A 14,713-nucleotide genomic window follows, 5' to 3' on the forward strand; every position below is an offset into this window, starting at 1 on the left:
GTGTTTTCTTTTTACACGTTGTTATAATGTCTGTTTCAACATGGATTTTGATGTCTATTATCTTGTCTGCCCTTGAGCAAACACCAGACTACCTTATACTGTAGATTTATAGTAAGATTTAATGTGACTAATATCTTTCTTTTCGTTCTTCTTTCAGATTGTCCCAGCTCTTCTTTTAGCTCTTTGCTTTTCGACATAATATTTATAAACATCTCATCAATCTCCAAGGGAAAAAATGCTGATATTTTTATTGGGGTTTGATTGAGCCTATAGATCATTTTGGGGATTACTGATATCTTTGTAATATTGAATCTTCAAGCCATGAATATCATTATTTTTAAGAATTTCTCTTGGAGAAAAATTAAAGTGGATCCCATGTAATAAAATGTACATAAATAGACTCCAAAATATTTAAAGGACCTACATGTGAAAGGTAAGTCTAGAAAGTTAATTTTTAAAAGGTAGAAATACATTTTTTCATTTGAGGAGTTTCAGAAGCACAGATATTAAGAAATTATTTTTTATTATCTTATATCTTATAAAGATTTCTATTCCATGAAGAACACAATAGAAAAATTTTAGAAACACGTGCCCAATTAGGAAAGGATACTTGTAATTGGTAAAACTGAAAAGGTATTAATAATCAGAATATGTAATAGAAATGAGGAAGAAAATGACAGCATCCACATTAGAAAATGGGGCAAAAGGTTTAAGTAGACATTTATAGATGAAGCTACCAAGCATTTGAAAAAAAGATCAAACTTATTAGAAATCAGAGAAATTTAACTAAAGATACTACTATACATTTAATACACTAGCAAAACAGGGTGATGAGTCGTCCAAATGAAGGTAAGTGGTTGCACAAAAACCTGACGTGCAACTCTTGGTAATCTGGACTTGGTGTAGCCATTCAGGAGGTCAATCTGGCTATATTATTAAAGTATACACATTTGCTATGAAATAATTTCACTCGGGTATGTATTCCAAAGAAATTCTCAGATACGTCTATAAACAGAAATGTAAGAAGATGTTTATTTTATTGTTATTGGCATGGCATTTGGAAGAGTACAGGTAAAATGTGGGAGCAGAAAATGGAATTCTACAAAACAAATTAGATGGATGGGTGACTCTTAAAAATATACTCCTGAATGAAGGAAATAAACACCAGAATGAATTTTATGACACAATATTATTTATATAAATTGAAAATATACACAAGTGCACATTTTGCACAAGAACACACCCAAAAGAAAACACATCAAACAAATTAGAATGGTAGCTTACGGGGTAGAGAAGGGAGTGGAGGGTGCCATAGGGAACAGGAGGTGAATAAATAAAACTTTTAATCATGTTACCATATTTCATCATTCTATATCCAAGATTTCAATTTACTTGTAGTGGAAAGAAATCCTGTGTGCTATGTTGGCTTAAGTCAGGAATAGTTCTTGGAGGATATTTTCCTGAAAGAATTTGGAAGAAATTTTTGGAAAAATCTTTGTTTATACCATGGATGATCTTTTTTGTTTTTTTTGTTTGTTTGTTTTGGTTTTTGTTTAATTTTTGTTTTGTGGGTGTGTGTGAGATCTACTTTATTTTGTTTTGTATTTCATTAATCTGATCTTATTCTTTTCCGTCTGCCTTCTTCAGTTTTATTATTCATTTATTAACTTCCTGAGATGGATGTTTTCTGAATCAATTTTCAACTTCCTTTCTACTTTAATATATGCTTTTAAGGCTCAACATTTCCCTCTATATATGTGTTAAAGTCTCCAGTTCCAATCATGAATTTGAATATTTCTCTTCATGGTTCTGTCAGTTTTTGCTTTATAAAATATGAGCTGAAGTTATTAGTTTCTGATAACTTGAAACTTTTATGACTGTGAAGTGTCCCTCCGTATGTCAAGTAATGCTTTTTTTTCCCCCTTAAAGTTCACTTGGTCAAATATCAGTGTCACAGACTTTATAATTACAGAAACAACTTGAGACCTAGGATGTTGATGTCTGTCTCTAGAAAGGATTTTCACTTGCTTCTGCACGGGTTGTAAGATGCTAACAAAACACGTTCACCTTTACACAATTTCAGGGAATGAGGTGTTCTGGCGTTTGGCTTCAGTCCCTGCCAAAGAAAGCCCAGTTTCCTTCTCCCCTTATTCCAATGGTGAAACTCTTTGGGGTTTACCAGGAAGCCTCTGTGGCTGGTAATGCCTTTATGTCGCTTAGCCTCTTGAAGACGTCCAAAATTCTACTAAACTTGTATGCCTTTCAATGAACAGAATCTACACTCTTCTGAGGCCGACACAGTAGAACGGCAAGACTGCCTGAGACCTCCTCAGGGATTCCGGAAAGTGAAAACCAGGGAAGTTGGGCACTTCCGCATCAGGGGGGCAAGGCTCTGTCCGTTTTCCGCTCGAAACTTCGGGGGAAGTGTAGTGCAGAAAGGCGGTACTGTAGCCGGTACACGTACGTACGTATGTACGTACACACACACACACACACACACACACACACACACCGTACACACACACACACACACACACACACACACACACAGCCTTGTGGGACATGTAGTCCAGAGCTCGTGCCGGTAGACACACCCGCACCCACCCTTGCATTCTGGGACATGTAGTCCAGAGCTCGTAAACTCGTGTAGTCCCATGTACTGCAGCTACAGTAACGCCTCGCTGTAAACGTTTCCCCGCGGAATTCTGGGAAATGTGGTCCAGGAGCTCCGGGTTAGTCGCAGACACTTCCGCCCCAGGAGGACAACGTAGCAGCCATCTTTTGCCTGTTTATGGTGTTTCAGGTCGGCTCTTCACGACCCATTCAAGCTTCCTCGACATGCGCCTGGGGCCAACCTTTCCAGACCTTTCATTTGTGGAGAAAGAGGAGGAGCGGCTAAAAGCGGAGGTTTGAGGGCCTAGAGTGTTGATATACGTCCCCCGGGCGGAGCTTCTTTGCGTTTGGTAACGTACTCGGGATGGGGTGGGCTCAGGTCGTGCCTCCTGGGGTTTTAGGGTCTCCCCGGTTTTCTTCACCCCTAACCTGACCCCGTCCCCCACGTATGAGCTAGCCCTACCACTTCATACGACATCACATTGGGTGAGTTGCTTAACTCCTCTGTGCCTCCGTTGCTGTTCGGTAAAAGGGAGAAAAAAGGAATGCCTTCTTAATATAGTGTTGTGAGAAAAAACGAGATAGAACAAGTAAAAGGTCTACAACTACCTGATACATTGTTTTTATTAATACTACTCTAATAAGAGAGGCACCCATTTCGCAGCGGGATTCTGTGAGCCCAGGAAGCTGAATTGTCCTGGACTCCTGGCCTGTTTTGGAAGGAGAGGACTTCTAGCTGATACGGGGGCAGAAGGGGCTGCGGTTTGAATTATTGGGGATGGAAACACAGCCCTGGTATTTCACAGTCTCCTTTCCTTCTCCAGCCCTGACTTCTCAAAAAGCACTGCACGGAGGAAAAGGCAACAGAGCCCTACGTGAGTAGGACTTGGCATTCTTCAACTTAAGATATTCATATGAATTGTAGAACGTATGGGACATGGGTAACGATTATAACTGAGCCTTGGTCACTAATTTCCATTCTAAAAGCTTTATGCAAATGAACACATTTCCATCAGGCAGTGGCTCTGTGAATTGGTACTGCTGTTTTCTATACTTTAACGATGAGGAGATGGGGGCAGGGAACACAACCCTGTTGGCCCATCCTCACCCAGATTGTAGGAGGCAGAGCTGGGGTTGGGACCCAGGAGTTTGAGTCCAGCACCTGAGTTTGCTAATCCCTTTGGTATATTCTCTTTGAGCATAGGGTACTGGCTAGAATCATATCATGAAAGTAGGTTGGGACCTTGAGAGCAAGATTTAGGCTATTTTATGAGGGTTTTTTTTGCGGTACGCGGGCCTCTCGCTGTTGTGGCCTCTCCTGTTGCGGAGCACAGGCTCCGGACGCCCAGGCTCCAGATGCGCAGGCTCAGCGGCCATGGCTCACTGGGCCTAGCCGCTCCGCAGCATGTGGGATCTTCCTGGGCCGGGGCACGAACCCGTGTCCCCTGCATCGGCAGGCGGACTCTCAACCACTGCGCCACCAGGGAAGCCCTATTTTATGAGTTTTTAAGATAGTTTTCTCAACTGGGTCATTTATTTTATTTCAAATAATATGTATATCATAGAAATAGCATAATCATTATGGAAAAATGCGGATATATACATAAAGAAAAATTTTAATTATCTATTACTTTAGGATGTAAAGATAACAGTTGTTAATGTTTTAGTGCCTTTTTGTCTGGTTACTCTTTGTGTATGTTTTTGTGTAGTGGAGGCTGTTTTGTGTGGGACTGATGTTACACTGCAGTGCTACTCAAATTGTGGTCCACAAACCAGCGGCACTGGCATCACTTGGATAGAAATGCCCAGCCTTGAGCCCCATTCAAGACCTTCTGATTTATAATTTCTGCATAGGGGGCCCAGGAGGCTGCGTTCCATCAAGATCCCGCAGTAATTCACATGCACGTGAAAATTCGAGAAGCTCAAGAGAGGGTCTTTTCTGGAAACTGAGGCCGAGCAAATTGACCCTGCTGGATGTCACAGATAAAACTGAGCTGGATTCACCAAAGCCCTACTTAGTCCAATGATTTTATTCCCCCACTAGTTATTGTCAACTGTCAGGGCCCCTTTCAAAATCCTGAATTGAGCAGAAGACAGCTAGCAAGCGTAGAGTCAAAATGCAGGTCGCTAGAAGTTGTGAAGATATATCTCCCAGGCTTTGGGGAGTGGAATCATTACCATCTTTTGTACTAGATCGAACCCGGGCCCCCTGCATTGGGAATGTGGAGTCTTATCCACTTATTTCTTAAACTCCCATTTATTTCTTAAATTTTCCTATATTTATTATGATATAATTACAATTCAGATTCCTGTCTCTTTTAATTTGAAATAGGTATGGACTATCAAACTATTTTTTATTGTTGTTGCAGAATCCTGGCTTTTATTAGTTCTCTTTACCTCTGTGCATAATTGTCAAAACGGTACTTCCTGTTTAAAAAGAAACAACGTATTTTTATATCTTTTGTAAAAAGTTGTCCATGTCAATTTAAATATTATTGTTGCAGTAACAAAATCTTTAGGAAGACAAGCAGAGCTTTTCAGAAGTCTAAAGACTCTCACATAACAGGGCAACAACTATGACCTCCACATGTCTGACAGTGTTCTGCTGGTAGAAATCACATCTCTAAGGATAATTTCTAACTAAAATATCATCTGCTTCACCACAGTTGCTAAGAAATAAGAAACCCTGACGATGGTGTTCTCAGAGCTTTCTACCTTACAACGATCTCACGAGGTGGATGCCATTGTTCTCCTCCACCTGCAGATGACAGAACTGAGGCGAAGAGATGTTAATAACTTGCCCAGGATGACACTGCTAGTGAATGGCGTAGCCTGATCACAGCCCATGCATATTGACTCCAAAACCTACTCTTACTTACATGGTCTCTGTTTACACCATACCCAGAATAAGAATAACCACTATGGAAGCTGCAGGCACACTGTGAGGGAGCCACTGTGTGTGGATGGGCAGGTCATTCCTCACACAGCCACTGAGAGGGGTCACGGGGGCATCTGGTATCCGTGTGGGGCTCTGCTCATCAAGCATAATCAGCTGTAGCCACTCCGAGGACTGGGAGCCTTGGTAATTCACAATGAGCACCATGTGGGTTAGTGACTTTTTTTTTTTTTTAACCAGTTTCCATTGACTTCTTTCTTCTTTCCCTGTCTATCTTGCTAGGACTCTGCACTTCCCCAGAAGGAGAGAGAAAATGAGCACATTCCAGGTGAGTAGAGCTTGCCTTTCTTGCTGTTAAAAACGCCATTTTTGTACTCAGATTGGACACAGGTTTTCCTCTTTTTTTTTGATTGGCGTATAGTTGATTTACAATGTTGTGTTAATTTGAGGTGTACAGCAAAGTGATTCAGTTATACATACATATACATATATTTTCAGATTCTTTTCTCTTATAGGTTATTACAAAATATTGGGTATAGTTCCACATGGGTTTTTCTCTTTCAAGGAGAGTCTAAGCATATGAGGACCTGAGTATGCCATGTGTGCTTTTTAAAAAATTCCTGTTACATTTAATTGGTTTCAGTTTTAATTTTTGTTTTATTTCATCATTTTTTTATTTCACAAGTAAAAGAAAAATTAAGGGAAATGAAGGACATCTTCCACTTCACTGCTTACCTGCTTACAAATTAGCTGCTTTTATATTTCTGTAAATCTCCTCATCGTATGTATTCATAGCTGTGTATTTGTATTTATAACATAGATACAGTTTTAAATTGTTTTTTTCATTTAATACTAGCTAACATTCACTTTCAATTGCTTTATCCTGTTCCCACAAACTTAAGCACCTATTTTTTAAACTATTCTTTATTCACAGACATTTAGTTTAAAGACTTTTACTGTTTTAGGAACACTGCAGTGACAGTGTTCCTGATTTAACCTTTTTACCAAAATATCTGTTCTGAAGAATATTGCCTCTTTTTGCCCTTAACATACTAGGTTTAGGTATTCAGAATTGAAGAGGTATGTTTTATATGTGGTGCCTTGGATGTTTTTTGGTAGAATATCCAAATACGGCACAGCACAGCAGGATCAAACTGCTGCTTCACGCAGAAAAGATAACGTATTGTTAGAAGTTTTCTCATGACCAGAGTTAGATTCAGTCTTCCCCATGTTTGAGTCAGACCCTTTGTGTATTTTATTTACTGGTTTGTTTCTTTTTCCATCTTATTTTTTTTTTTCTAATCAGAGTAATACATGACCTTAGTTTAAAAAATCCAGTGGTACTTAAAGCACTTGTCACTGCATAGACACCTCAGAACAATTGTATAAAGAGGTGCTTGGTTTCATCTTTGTTTTAAATATAAAGAATAGGGGTTGTGAAAAAAGGAGGAACCAACTCAGACTCACCCAGAAAACCAAGGGTCTGGAGTCAGAGGATTGCATTCAAGCAAAAGACAGAAACGGGGAAAGAGAGAGTTTTCATTCAGAGACCTGGCATGGCCTTTTGGTTAATTTCCACGTATAACACTCCTTCTCATCTGGTTCCTACCTCAATGAGAAAGCAGATGCTATGAAATACTGCCGGGACTAAATTGGTAACTGTTTCTGGGGCGCTTGGCAATAATAATTAAAAAGTGAAAGCTTTTTAGTTCAGGATCCAGTGGTTAGAATTCTAGGGAGTTTACTCATGAGTTGTCTGAGAGCCCCAGGTAAATACACAACGCTTTCTGTTTCATAGCCGCACGTCCGGTGAGGCTGAGGAAAGTCAGTGTGTGGCATTGGCAGGATGGAAGGGAGGGGGTGCTGGGGAGTCTGCACACCGCACAGGAGCCAGAGCAACTTCCCACCTTCCTCCTCTCCTCGGGGCTGCCCCTCTTCCACTGGCCACTGGGTATAAGATTGAGGTGGTGTTGTTTGTCGTAGGAGGCGGTGACTTTCAAGGACGTGGCCGTGGCCTTCACAGAGGAGGAGCTGGGGCTGCTGGACTCAGCCCAGAGGAAGCTGTACCAGGATGTGATGGTGGAAAACTTCCGGAACCTGGTCTCAGTGGGTGAGGACAGCCTTTCTCTGCGAGTGTCTTTGTGACCGTGGTGTTTCAAGGCTTTGGGCCTCTTGAGATGGTTCCCTGAGTTTGGGGACCAGACTTTTACAATTCCTGTGGGACACGAGAGGATGTCTCTGGTCTTTCTAAACAGTGTGTTTCAGGTCCTTTTCATTTATTTTGTAAAAGAACTGTAAATCGACAGTATCTTGTTGTACCTTGTGTATTCTTTTTCAGATTTCCCTCCCTGCCATTAGTGGATTATAAAGCCAATTTATTGAGCCCTACGTGTGACTTTTTAATGAAATAAAATAGTATAGAAAATATCAGAGTTTCTTAGGAAGAGTACAACACATTGCAGCAAAAACTGGGCGATGGCATGAGTGGTGTGAGAGCCAGTGGGAACAGATTTCATGAAAATAGACATTGGTTAGAAATAGGTCATTCAAGCTTCGTTTTAGTAATGTATACTTCTACATGTGTATCTAGGTTGTGAAATAAATGCTGTTTCTTCAGTGGGTCATGATACAAAGTTTGAAAAACACGGCTTTCAATATCTTGAATATGCAGTTGGAACTCAAATTTCTAGTAAACTTTAGCTCTAGCCCGTTCATGTTAACTTGTGACTTTGCATGTTCTCATTCTTCAGATGAGATACAAAAAATATAGAAAGAGAAGAGAGGCTTTGGTTGATGAATTCAGCAACCCAGATAGAAATCTAGGTAAGAACCAAGCAGTCGTGAGTTCTTGTGGTTAGCTCGCTATCTGTTTTGCTTCTCACCAGCCCTGTGCTGTCCATCACCTGGTCCCAGTTGGAAATCTCTTTCCAGGATTATTGCATAATCTTTGTACTGGTCACCTGTTCCCACCCTTCTCCTCCCACAGTTTGTTCTTTAAGTGGCAAAGTGATCTTTTGTAACTTTAAGTCAGGTTATGTTCTTGTTTCAAAATTCTCTTGTGGCTTCTTTTACTTAGAATAAAAACAACTTAAAGTGGCTTCTAGAGTCTTCTGTGGGCTGCTGTTCATTCCCAACCACCTCCCTGAATACATCACCTCTCCTCCCTCTTACCCTGTCTTTTCCAGACCTGCAAAGGATGCTTCTGCCACAGAGCGTTTTCCTTGTCCTTCTCTCTGCCTGGAATACTCTTTCACCTGTAATCTTTTAGGCCTCTTTACTTCTTTCAGTCAGTCACCTTAAAGATGCTGAGAGGGCTGTCCTCTGACCACCCTATGGAAAATACAGTCCTCTCTTTCTTACTCTCTCTGCCCTGCTTTGTTTTGTCTCTAAGCGTTTCACTCATGTACATTTTTGTTCACCTGTTTCTCACCTCTCTTTCTTCCACTGGAGGGTAATCCAGGAGTGGAGGAGGAATTTGGTCTGTTTTGTTTATTGCTCACTAGCCTCAGTGCTTAGCATAGTCTTGGTACATGACAGGGACTCTTAAATATTTCTTGAATAAACGAATGAGTTAATGGATAGAGAAATTAGCCTTCCATGAAAATAGCTAGTAGGCGGTGAACAAATCCGAGTGAATAAGGGATATTGCCAAATGTTGTTTTGTCTTCAAATGAATTCCTAGCCTAATTCTAACTTCTCAGGTGCCCATGATGTGTGTATGTGTGTGTTTGCCTTTCTGTACAAGTTGGCCCTCATCAACTTGCACAAAAAACATGTATAGAACCTGTAATTATAACCAAACTGAGTAAAATGCTTTCCCTGTGACTTTTCTTGAGCTCGTAGTAGCAGAGCATATTCATTTGGGGAGGAAATACTGTTTTGAATGAGGATTCTTATGTCTACTTCTTAGGTAGCTCTCCCATAGAAGGAAAGAAAATTCTATTTCCTTATCCTTTATACCAGGGGAGAACAGGTCTCAGAAAACAGCCAGCTGGTGAGTTAGCCTTTCCCTTAAAAGATTTGCCCGGATGCGTCCCATTTGCTTCCTCCAAAGCCCACCTTACTAATAAGAAATCGATCTTTGTTAGCTCTACAAACATTGTGTGTGTGTGTGTGTGTGTGTGCATTTGTATGTATCTTGTAGAAGGCATTTTAGATAATGTCACCTTGAGTGCTTTGATCATTCTTTAATAGTTTCTAGTCTGTTTCTTCTCAATACTTCTCACAAGCTATGGAATTTATTCCCAGCTCACTCATAAACCCCATTCTTCGCTTTGGAACTCATTCTTGTTAAAGACCAATGTATCTGTGTCCAAAAATTTTCCATGCTGTTTTTAAAGAGACAGCATTCTTCCCTAGCCTCTAAATTTTGACTCCTACTTGGCAGGGGGAGTGTGGGAACGTATTAGGCAGCACAAATGCCCCAGAAGGATTCAGTGCATAGGTCTTCATGCTTTTTTTTACCCCCACTGATTCTTATAACCTTTTTTTAAAATTAATTTATTTTTGGTTGCATTGGGTCTTCGTTGCTGCACACGGGTTTTTCTCTAGTTGTGGCGAGTGGGAGCAGCTCTTTGTTGTGGTGCGCAGGCTTCTCATTGCAGTGGCTTCCTTATTGCAGAGCGCGGGCTCTAGGCATGTGGGCTTCAGTAGTGTGGCACACGGTCTCAGTAGTTGTGGCTCATGGGCTCTAGAGTGCAGGCTCAGTAGTTGTGGCTCACGGGCTTAGTTGCTCCGCGGCATGTGGGATCTTTCTGGACCAGGGCTCGAACCTGTGTCTCTGCACTGGCAGGAAGATTATTAACCACTGTGCCACTGGGGAAGTCCCGATTTTTAGCACCTTTCATATTCTCCTCAGCACTAACCCCCTTGGCGTACTGCCACCTCTGGTGCAGCCTTTCAACTTAAGCAAAACTGTACTTTCCAGTCCTTTTCCTGTATCTGATACCTGACTTGTAAAAGCTCTTTCGCTTCTCTGACTTGGTTCAAACTTAACCTGGGATTCAGAATTGTAGAGAATCCTAGAAATCAAACTGAGTTCACCTGTGCATGCATTTCTTAAGCCCTGACTAACTGCCAGGCACTGTTAAAGCTGTGAGCACAGGAAAATGCTTGTCTTTATTGATACTGTATTGTGGTAGGAATGACATGTAATTTTTGAAAGATGATTTAAATAGTATGTCAGATGGTAGTCATTTGGTTTTAAATGGGTTTCATTAATGCTAAGTATTTAGGAGTTTAATGGACCGTCTCTTGGTTTCTGTTAGTATATAAACCAGAGAACTTCATTTGTCATGTGAAAGATAAGCTGAACCATCCTCAGGTTCATTAAAGTCTCATACTGTGTCTTAAGTGTAAAATCTTGAATCTTTGAACAAAGCTTTCACGTGTCCACATCTCTGAATTCTCTGTCCTTATAGAAGAAAACAATCAAAGTGAGTTGAGGGCCGTTCAAGACAGAGGATCACGTGAAGAGCTTTCCTGCCGGCAAATCTGGCAACAAATTGCAAATGACTTAACCAGATGCCAAGACTCCATGATAAATAGTTGTCAGTTCCACAAACAAGTTGATTCCCCCTGCCAGATTGGGGCAGGACTCTCTATTCAAATTTCTGAAGATGAGAACCATATATTAAATGATAAAGCAGGTGATCCCAGTAATACTGGAAATCCAAGGTTTGCAACTTTGAGAGCCCAGGATTCTTGGAGGAAAACTTCATTGACCAAGTCACAGAATTATCAGAATAGACACCAGCAAATTTCCATGAAAAATAAACTGTGTCAGTGTAAAGAGGATGTTGACACCATCAGTTGGATTTCACATCACCTTGATGCTCACGGAGTACACAAGGGTCCAAAATCTTACGGCTACAGTGATTATAGAAAAGATAGCATGAGGGTTTCAACACTGGATCAGAATACTATGATTCACACAGGACAAAAACCTTACCAGTGTAATGAATGTAAAGAAACGTTCACTGATCTCTCCACCTTTGATCTTCACCAGCAGTTACACTCAAAAGAGAAGTCTCATATGTGCAGTGAGTGTGGAAAAGGCTTCCGTTACAGCTCGGTTCTTCATATTCATCAGAGAGTTCACATGGGAGGAAAACACAGTGAGTGTGATGAGTGTGGCAAGGAGTTCAGTCAGAGCTCACAGCTGCAGACTCCTCAGAAAGTCCACACTGTAGAGAAACCGTTCAAATGTGGGGAATGTGGGAAAGTCTTCAGTCGTAGGTCAGCACTTACTATTCATTGTAAAGTCCACACAGGAGAGAAACCTTACAATTGTGAGGAGTGTGGGAGGGCCTTCAGTCAGGCCTCTCACCTTCAGGACCATCAGAGAGTCCACACTGGGGAGAAACCATTCAAATGTGACACGTGTGATAAGAGCTTCAGTCGGAATTCACACCTTCAGTCCCATCAGAGAGTCCATACGGGAGAGAAACCATACAAATGTGAGGAGTGTGGGAAGGGCTTCATTTGTAGCTCAAATCTATACATTCATCAGAGAGTCCACACAGGAGAAAAACCCTACAAATGTGAGGAATGTGGGAGAGGCTTTAGTCGGCCTTCAAGTCTTCAGGCCCATCAGGGAGTCCACACTGGAGAGAAATCATACATATGTAATGTGTGTGGTAAAGGCTTTACTCTGAGTTCAAACCTTCAGGCACATCAAAGAGTCCATACAGGAGAGAAACCATACAAATGTAATGAGTGTGGGAAGAGCTTCAGGAGGAACTCCCATTACCAAGTTCATCTGGTTGTCCACACAGGGGAGAAGCCCTATAAATGTGAGGTATGTGGGAAGGGCTTCAGTCAGAGTTCATATCTTCAAATCCATCAGAAGGCCCACAGTGTAGAGAAACCTTACAAGTGTGAGGAGTGTGGGCAGGGCTTCAATCAGAGTTCACGACTTCAGATCCACCAGCTGATCCATACCGGTGAGAAACCATACAAATGTGAAGAGTGTGGGAAGGGATTCAGTCGTAGAGCAGATCTTAAAATTCACTGCAGAATCCACACCGGAGAGAAACCGTATAATTGTGAGGAGTGTGGGAAAGTCTTCAGGCAGGCCTCAAATCTTCTGGCCCATCAGAGAGTCCACAGTGGAGAAAAACCATTCAAATGTGAAGAGTGTGGGAAGAGCTTCGGTCGGAGTTCACACCTTCAAGCCCATCAAAAAGTCCACACTGGAGAAAAGCCATACAAATGTGAGGAGTGTGGGAAGGGTTTCAAGTGGAGCCTGAACCTCGACATGCATCAGAGAGTCCACACAGGAGAGAAACCATATAAGTGTGGGGAGTGTGGGAAGCACTTCAGTCAGGCCTCAAGTCTTCAGCTTCATCAGAGTGTTCATACTGGAGAGAAGCCATACAGATGTGACAGATGCAGTAAGGTCTTCAGTCGGTCTTCACAGCTACAGTCTCATCAGAGAGTGCACACAGGGGAGAAGCCTTACAAATGTGAGACCTGTGGTAAGAGCTTCAGTTGGCGCTCCAATCTAACAATTCATCACAGAATCCATGCTGCTGATAAATCCTATAAAAGTGATAGGAGTGGTAAGACCATCAGAGAGCCCACACACGAAAAAATTTCCATAAAATGATTAAAAAAAAAAAACAACAACTCAGGTGTCATGTGAATTCTTCCAGTCATCAAGTTCAAAAGAAAAACAAATCATTTGTTTCATTAAAGTCAGTGTTTCAACCATAGCTCAACATGTCCCAGTAGTCAGGAGGCCACACAGCAGAGAACCCTGGTAAATGGTGTAGTAAGTTTGAACTTTGACCTCTATCAAATATTACTCAGGGGAGAAGCCTTAGTATGAGTTTTAGCAGGGCTTGTACAAAAAAAGTATGATGGACTTGCCAAAATTTATGCCCATTACAACATAAACTCCACGAATGCAGAGACGTTTGTTCTGAATCTACAGTCTGAACATTGTCAGCTACTTCGTAGGTGCTCGATATTTGTCCAATTAATGAGGAAAAACTTTTTGAAAATTATGTTGCAATCCCCTCCAAAATTTCATAAAAATTTGTATTCAGAGCAGTTAACCTAAATGTGGCCTTAAAAGTAATCCAGGGAGACAAAAAGTTGAAGTGTTAGAAAACCACTCAGTATTGCAATTTGTAATATGAATGTGGCATCATCCTGTTATGATTAGCTCCATTTGTCTCCCCCCAGCCTCACTTCAAGTTGGATCTTATCTTGGACTTTGTCTAATATTCTGTTAATTTTTTACAGTACAAATTCAGTTATCTTTTGTGACAGTATAGACTTACTGAAAATGGATTGTTCATCTTGCAATACAGAAAACATACTGTTGACCCTTTTATCAAGAATGTCAAGGCAGAGGTTTAAGTGTCAGAAAGAGTTACTAATGACAGTGACAGAGGACAAACATTTCTTAGTAAATGAAATGATCGTTGGTTTCTTATTCACCACATTTCCATCTAGGTTTTGATGTGATTGTCTCCCAAGGGTTTTAGCATTACTTTCATCAAGACTTCTTAAGTAGAGAAAAGAGGCTGTTTGAAGTAGATTACTTTTGTCAAGTTCTGTATCTCTTTACTCCTTCTCTCTGGCCTGAGATAAAAAGAAAAAAATTATTTGTTGAAATTTGGTAATTTCATCAAACATATTTATTCAGTGACTGACGTGCACACTTTTTCCTAGCGGTGGATTGAAAAATTGATTTTCAAAGTGAAGTTGGTGAGTACATATCAAAATATAGAATGTGCGTCCCTTTAATATAGAAATCATAAAATAGGACCTTATAATTAGGAAATTCAAATAGAAAAGGTGAGTAGCACGTCAGTGTTACTAAATTTTGTAAAAGTGAAATATTCAATAGGAATTTCTTTATATTTTAAGATACTTATGTAATAACAGATCTGTTAAAATGATGGCATAAACTTAATGACAGAAGCATGTAACAGTTTAATGTATTTTAGGTACATCACATACCTTAATCAAACACGTATGTGTGTGTGTTAATGCATCCTATCATCTGTAAAGGCATATTCACCCTTATGTAAACAGTGGCAAGATTTTCAGGGATTTTTTCCACATTTAATTTCCATATTTTAAATTTTTCATTGAGCATCAGTTTTCCAATAAAATACTGTTATTTTTATAGTAACATAGGTAGTAAAATAATGTAAAATATATTAAAAATTACTAAGAACATATTAATCC

The 14,713-nt window shown here is 40.5% G+C and overlaps 1 protein-coding gene across 6 annotated transcripts; it reads left to right on the forward strand.

Moving 5' to 3' along the window:
• Window positions 1-2,525: 2,525 nt before the first annotated feature.
• Window positions 2,526-14,287, forward strand: LOC101334389 (uncharacterized). 6 transcript variants are annotated; one of them, XM_073795939.1, is made up of 6 exons: window positions 2,527-2,907; window positions 3,259-3,351; window positions 3,437-3,488; window positions 5,792-5,837; window positions 7,493-7,619; window positions 10,930-14,281. In XM_073795939.1, exons 4-6 carry the CDS (start codon window positions 5,823-5,825, stop codon window positions 13,116-13,118), a joined length of 2,331 nt encoding a protein of 776 aa, XP_073652040.1. In that variant the 5' UTR covers window positions 2,527-2,907; window positions 3,259-3,351; window positions 3,437-3,488; window positions 5,792-5,822; the 3' UTR covers window positions 13,119-14,281. The 6 variants fall into 6 exon arrangements, with proteins under 6 accessions (XP_033702272.1, XP_073652041.1, XP_073652040.1 ...); XM_019932944.3 differs by lacking the exon at window positions 3,259-3,351 and having other exon boundaries at window positions 2,528-2,963; window positions 3,438-3,488; XM_033846377.2 differs by lacking the exon at window positions 3,259-3,351 and having other exon boundaries at window positions 2,528-2,907; window positions 3,438-3,488.
• The last annotated feature ends 426 nt before the right edge of the window (window positions 14,288-14,713 follow it).

The sequence above is a fragment of the Tursiops truncatus genome, chromosome 19, assembly GCF_011762595.2.
Source record: "Tursiops truncatus isolate mTurTru1 chromosome 19, mTurTru1.mat.Y, whole genome shotgun sequence".
NCBI classification, from domain to species: domain Eukaryota; kingdom Metazoa; phylum Chordata; class Mammalia; order Artiodactyla; family Delphinidae; genus Tursiops; species Tursiops truncatus.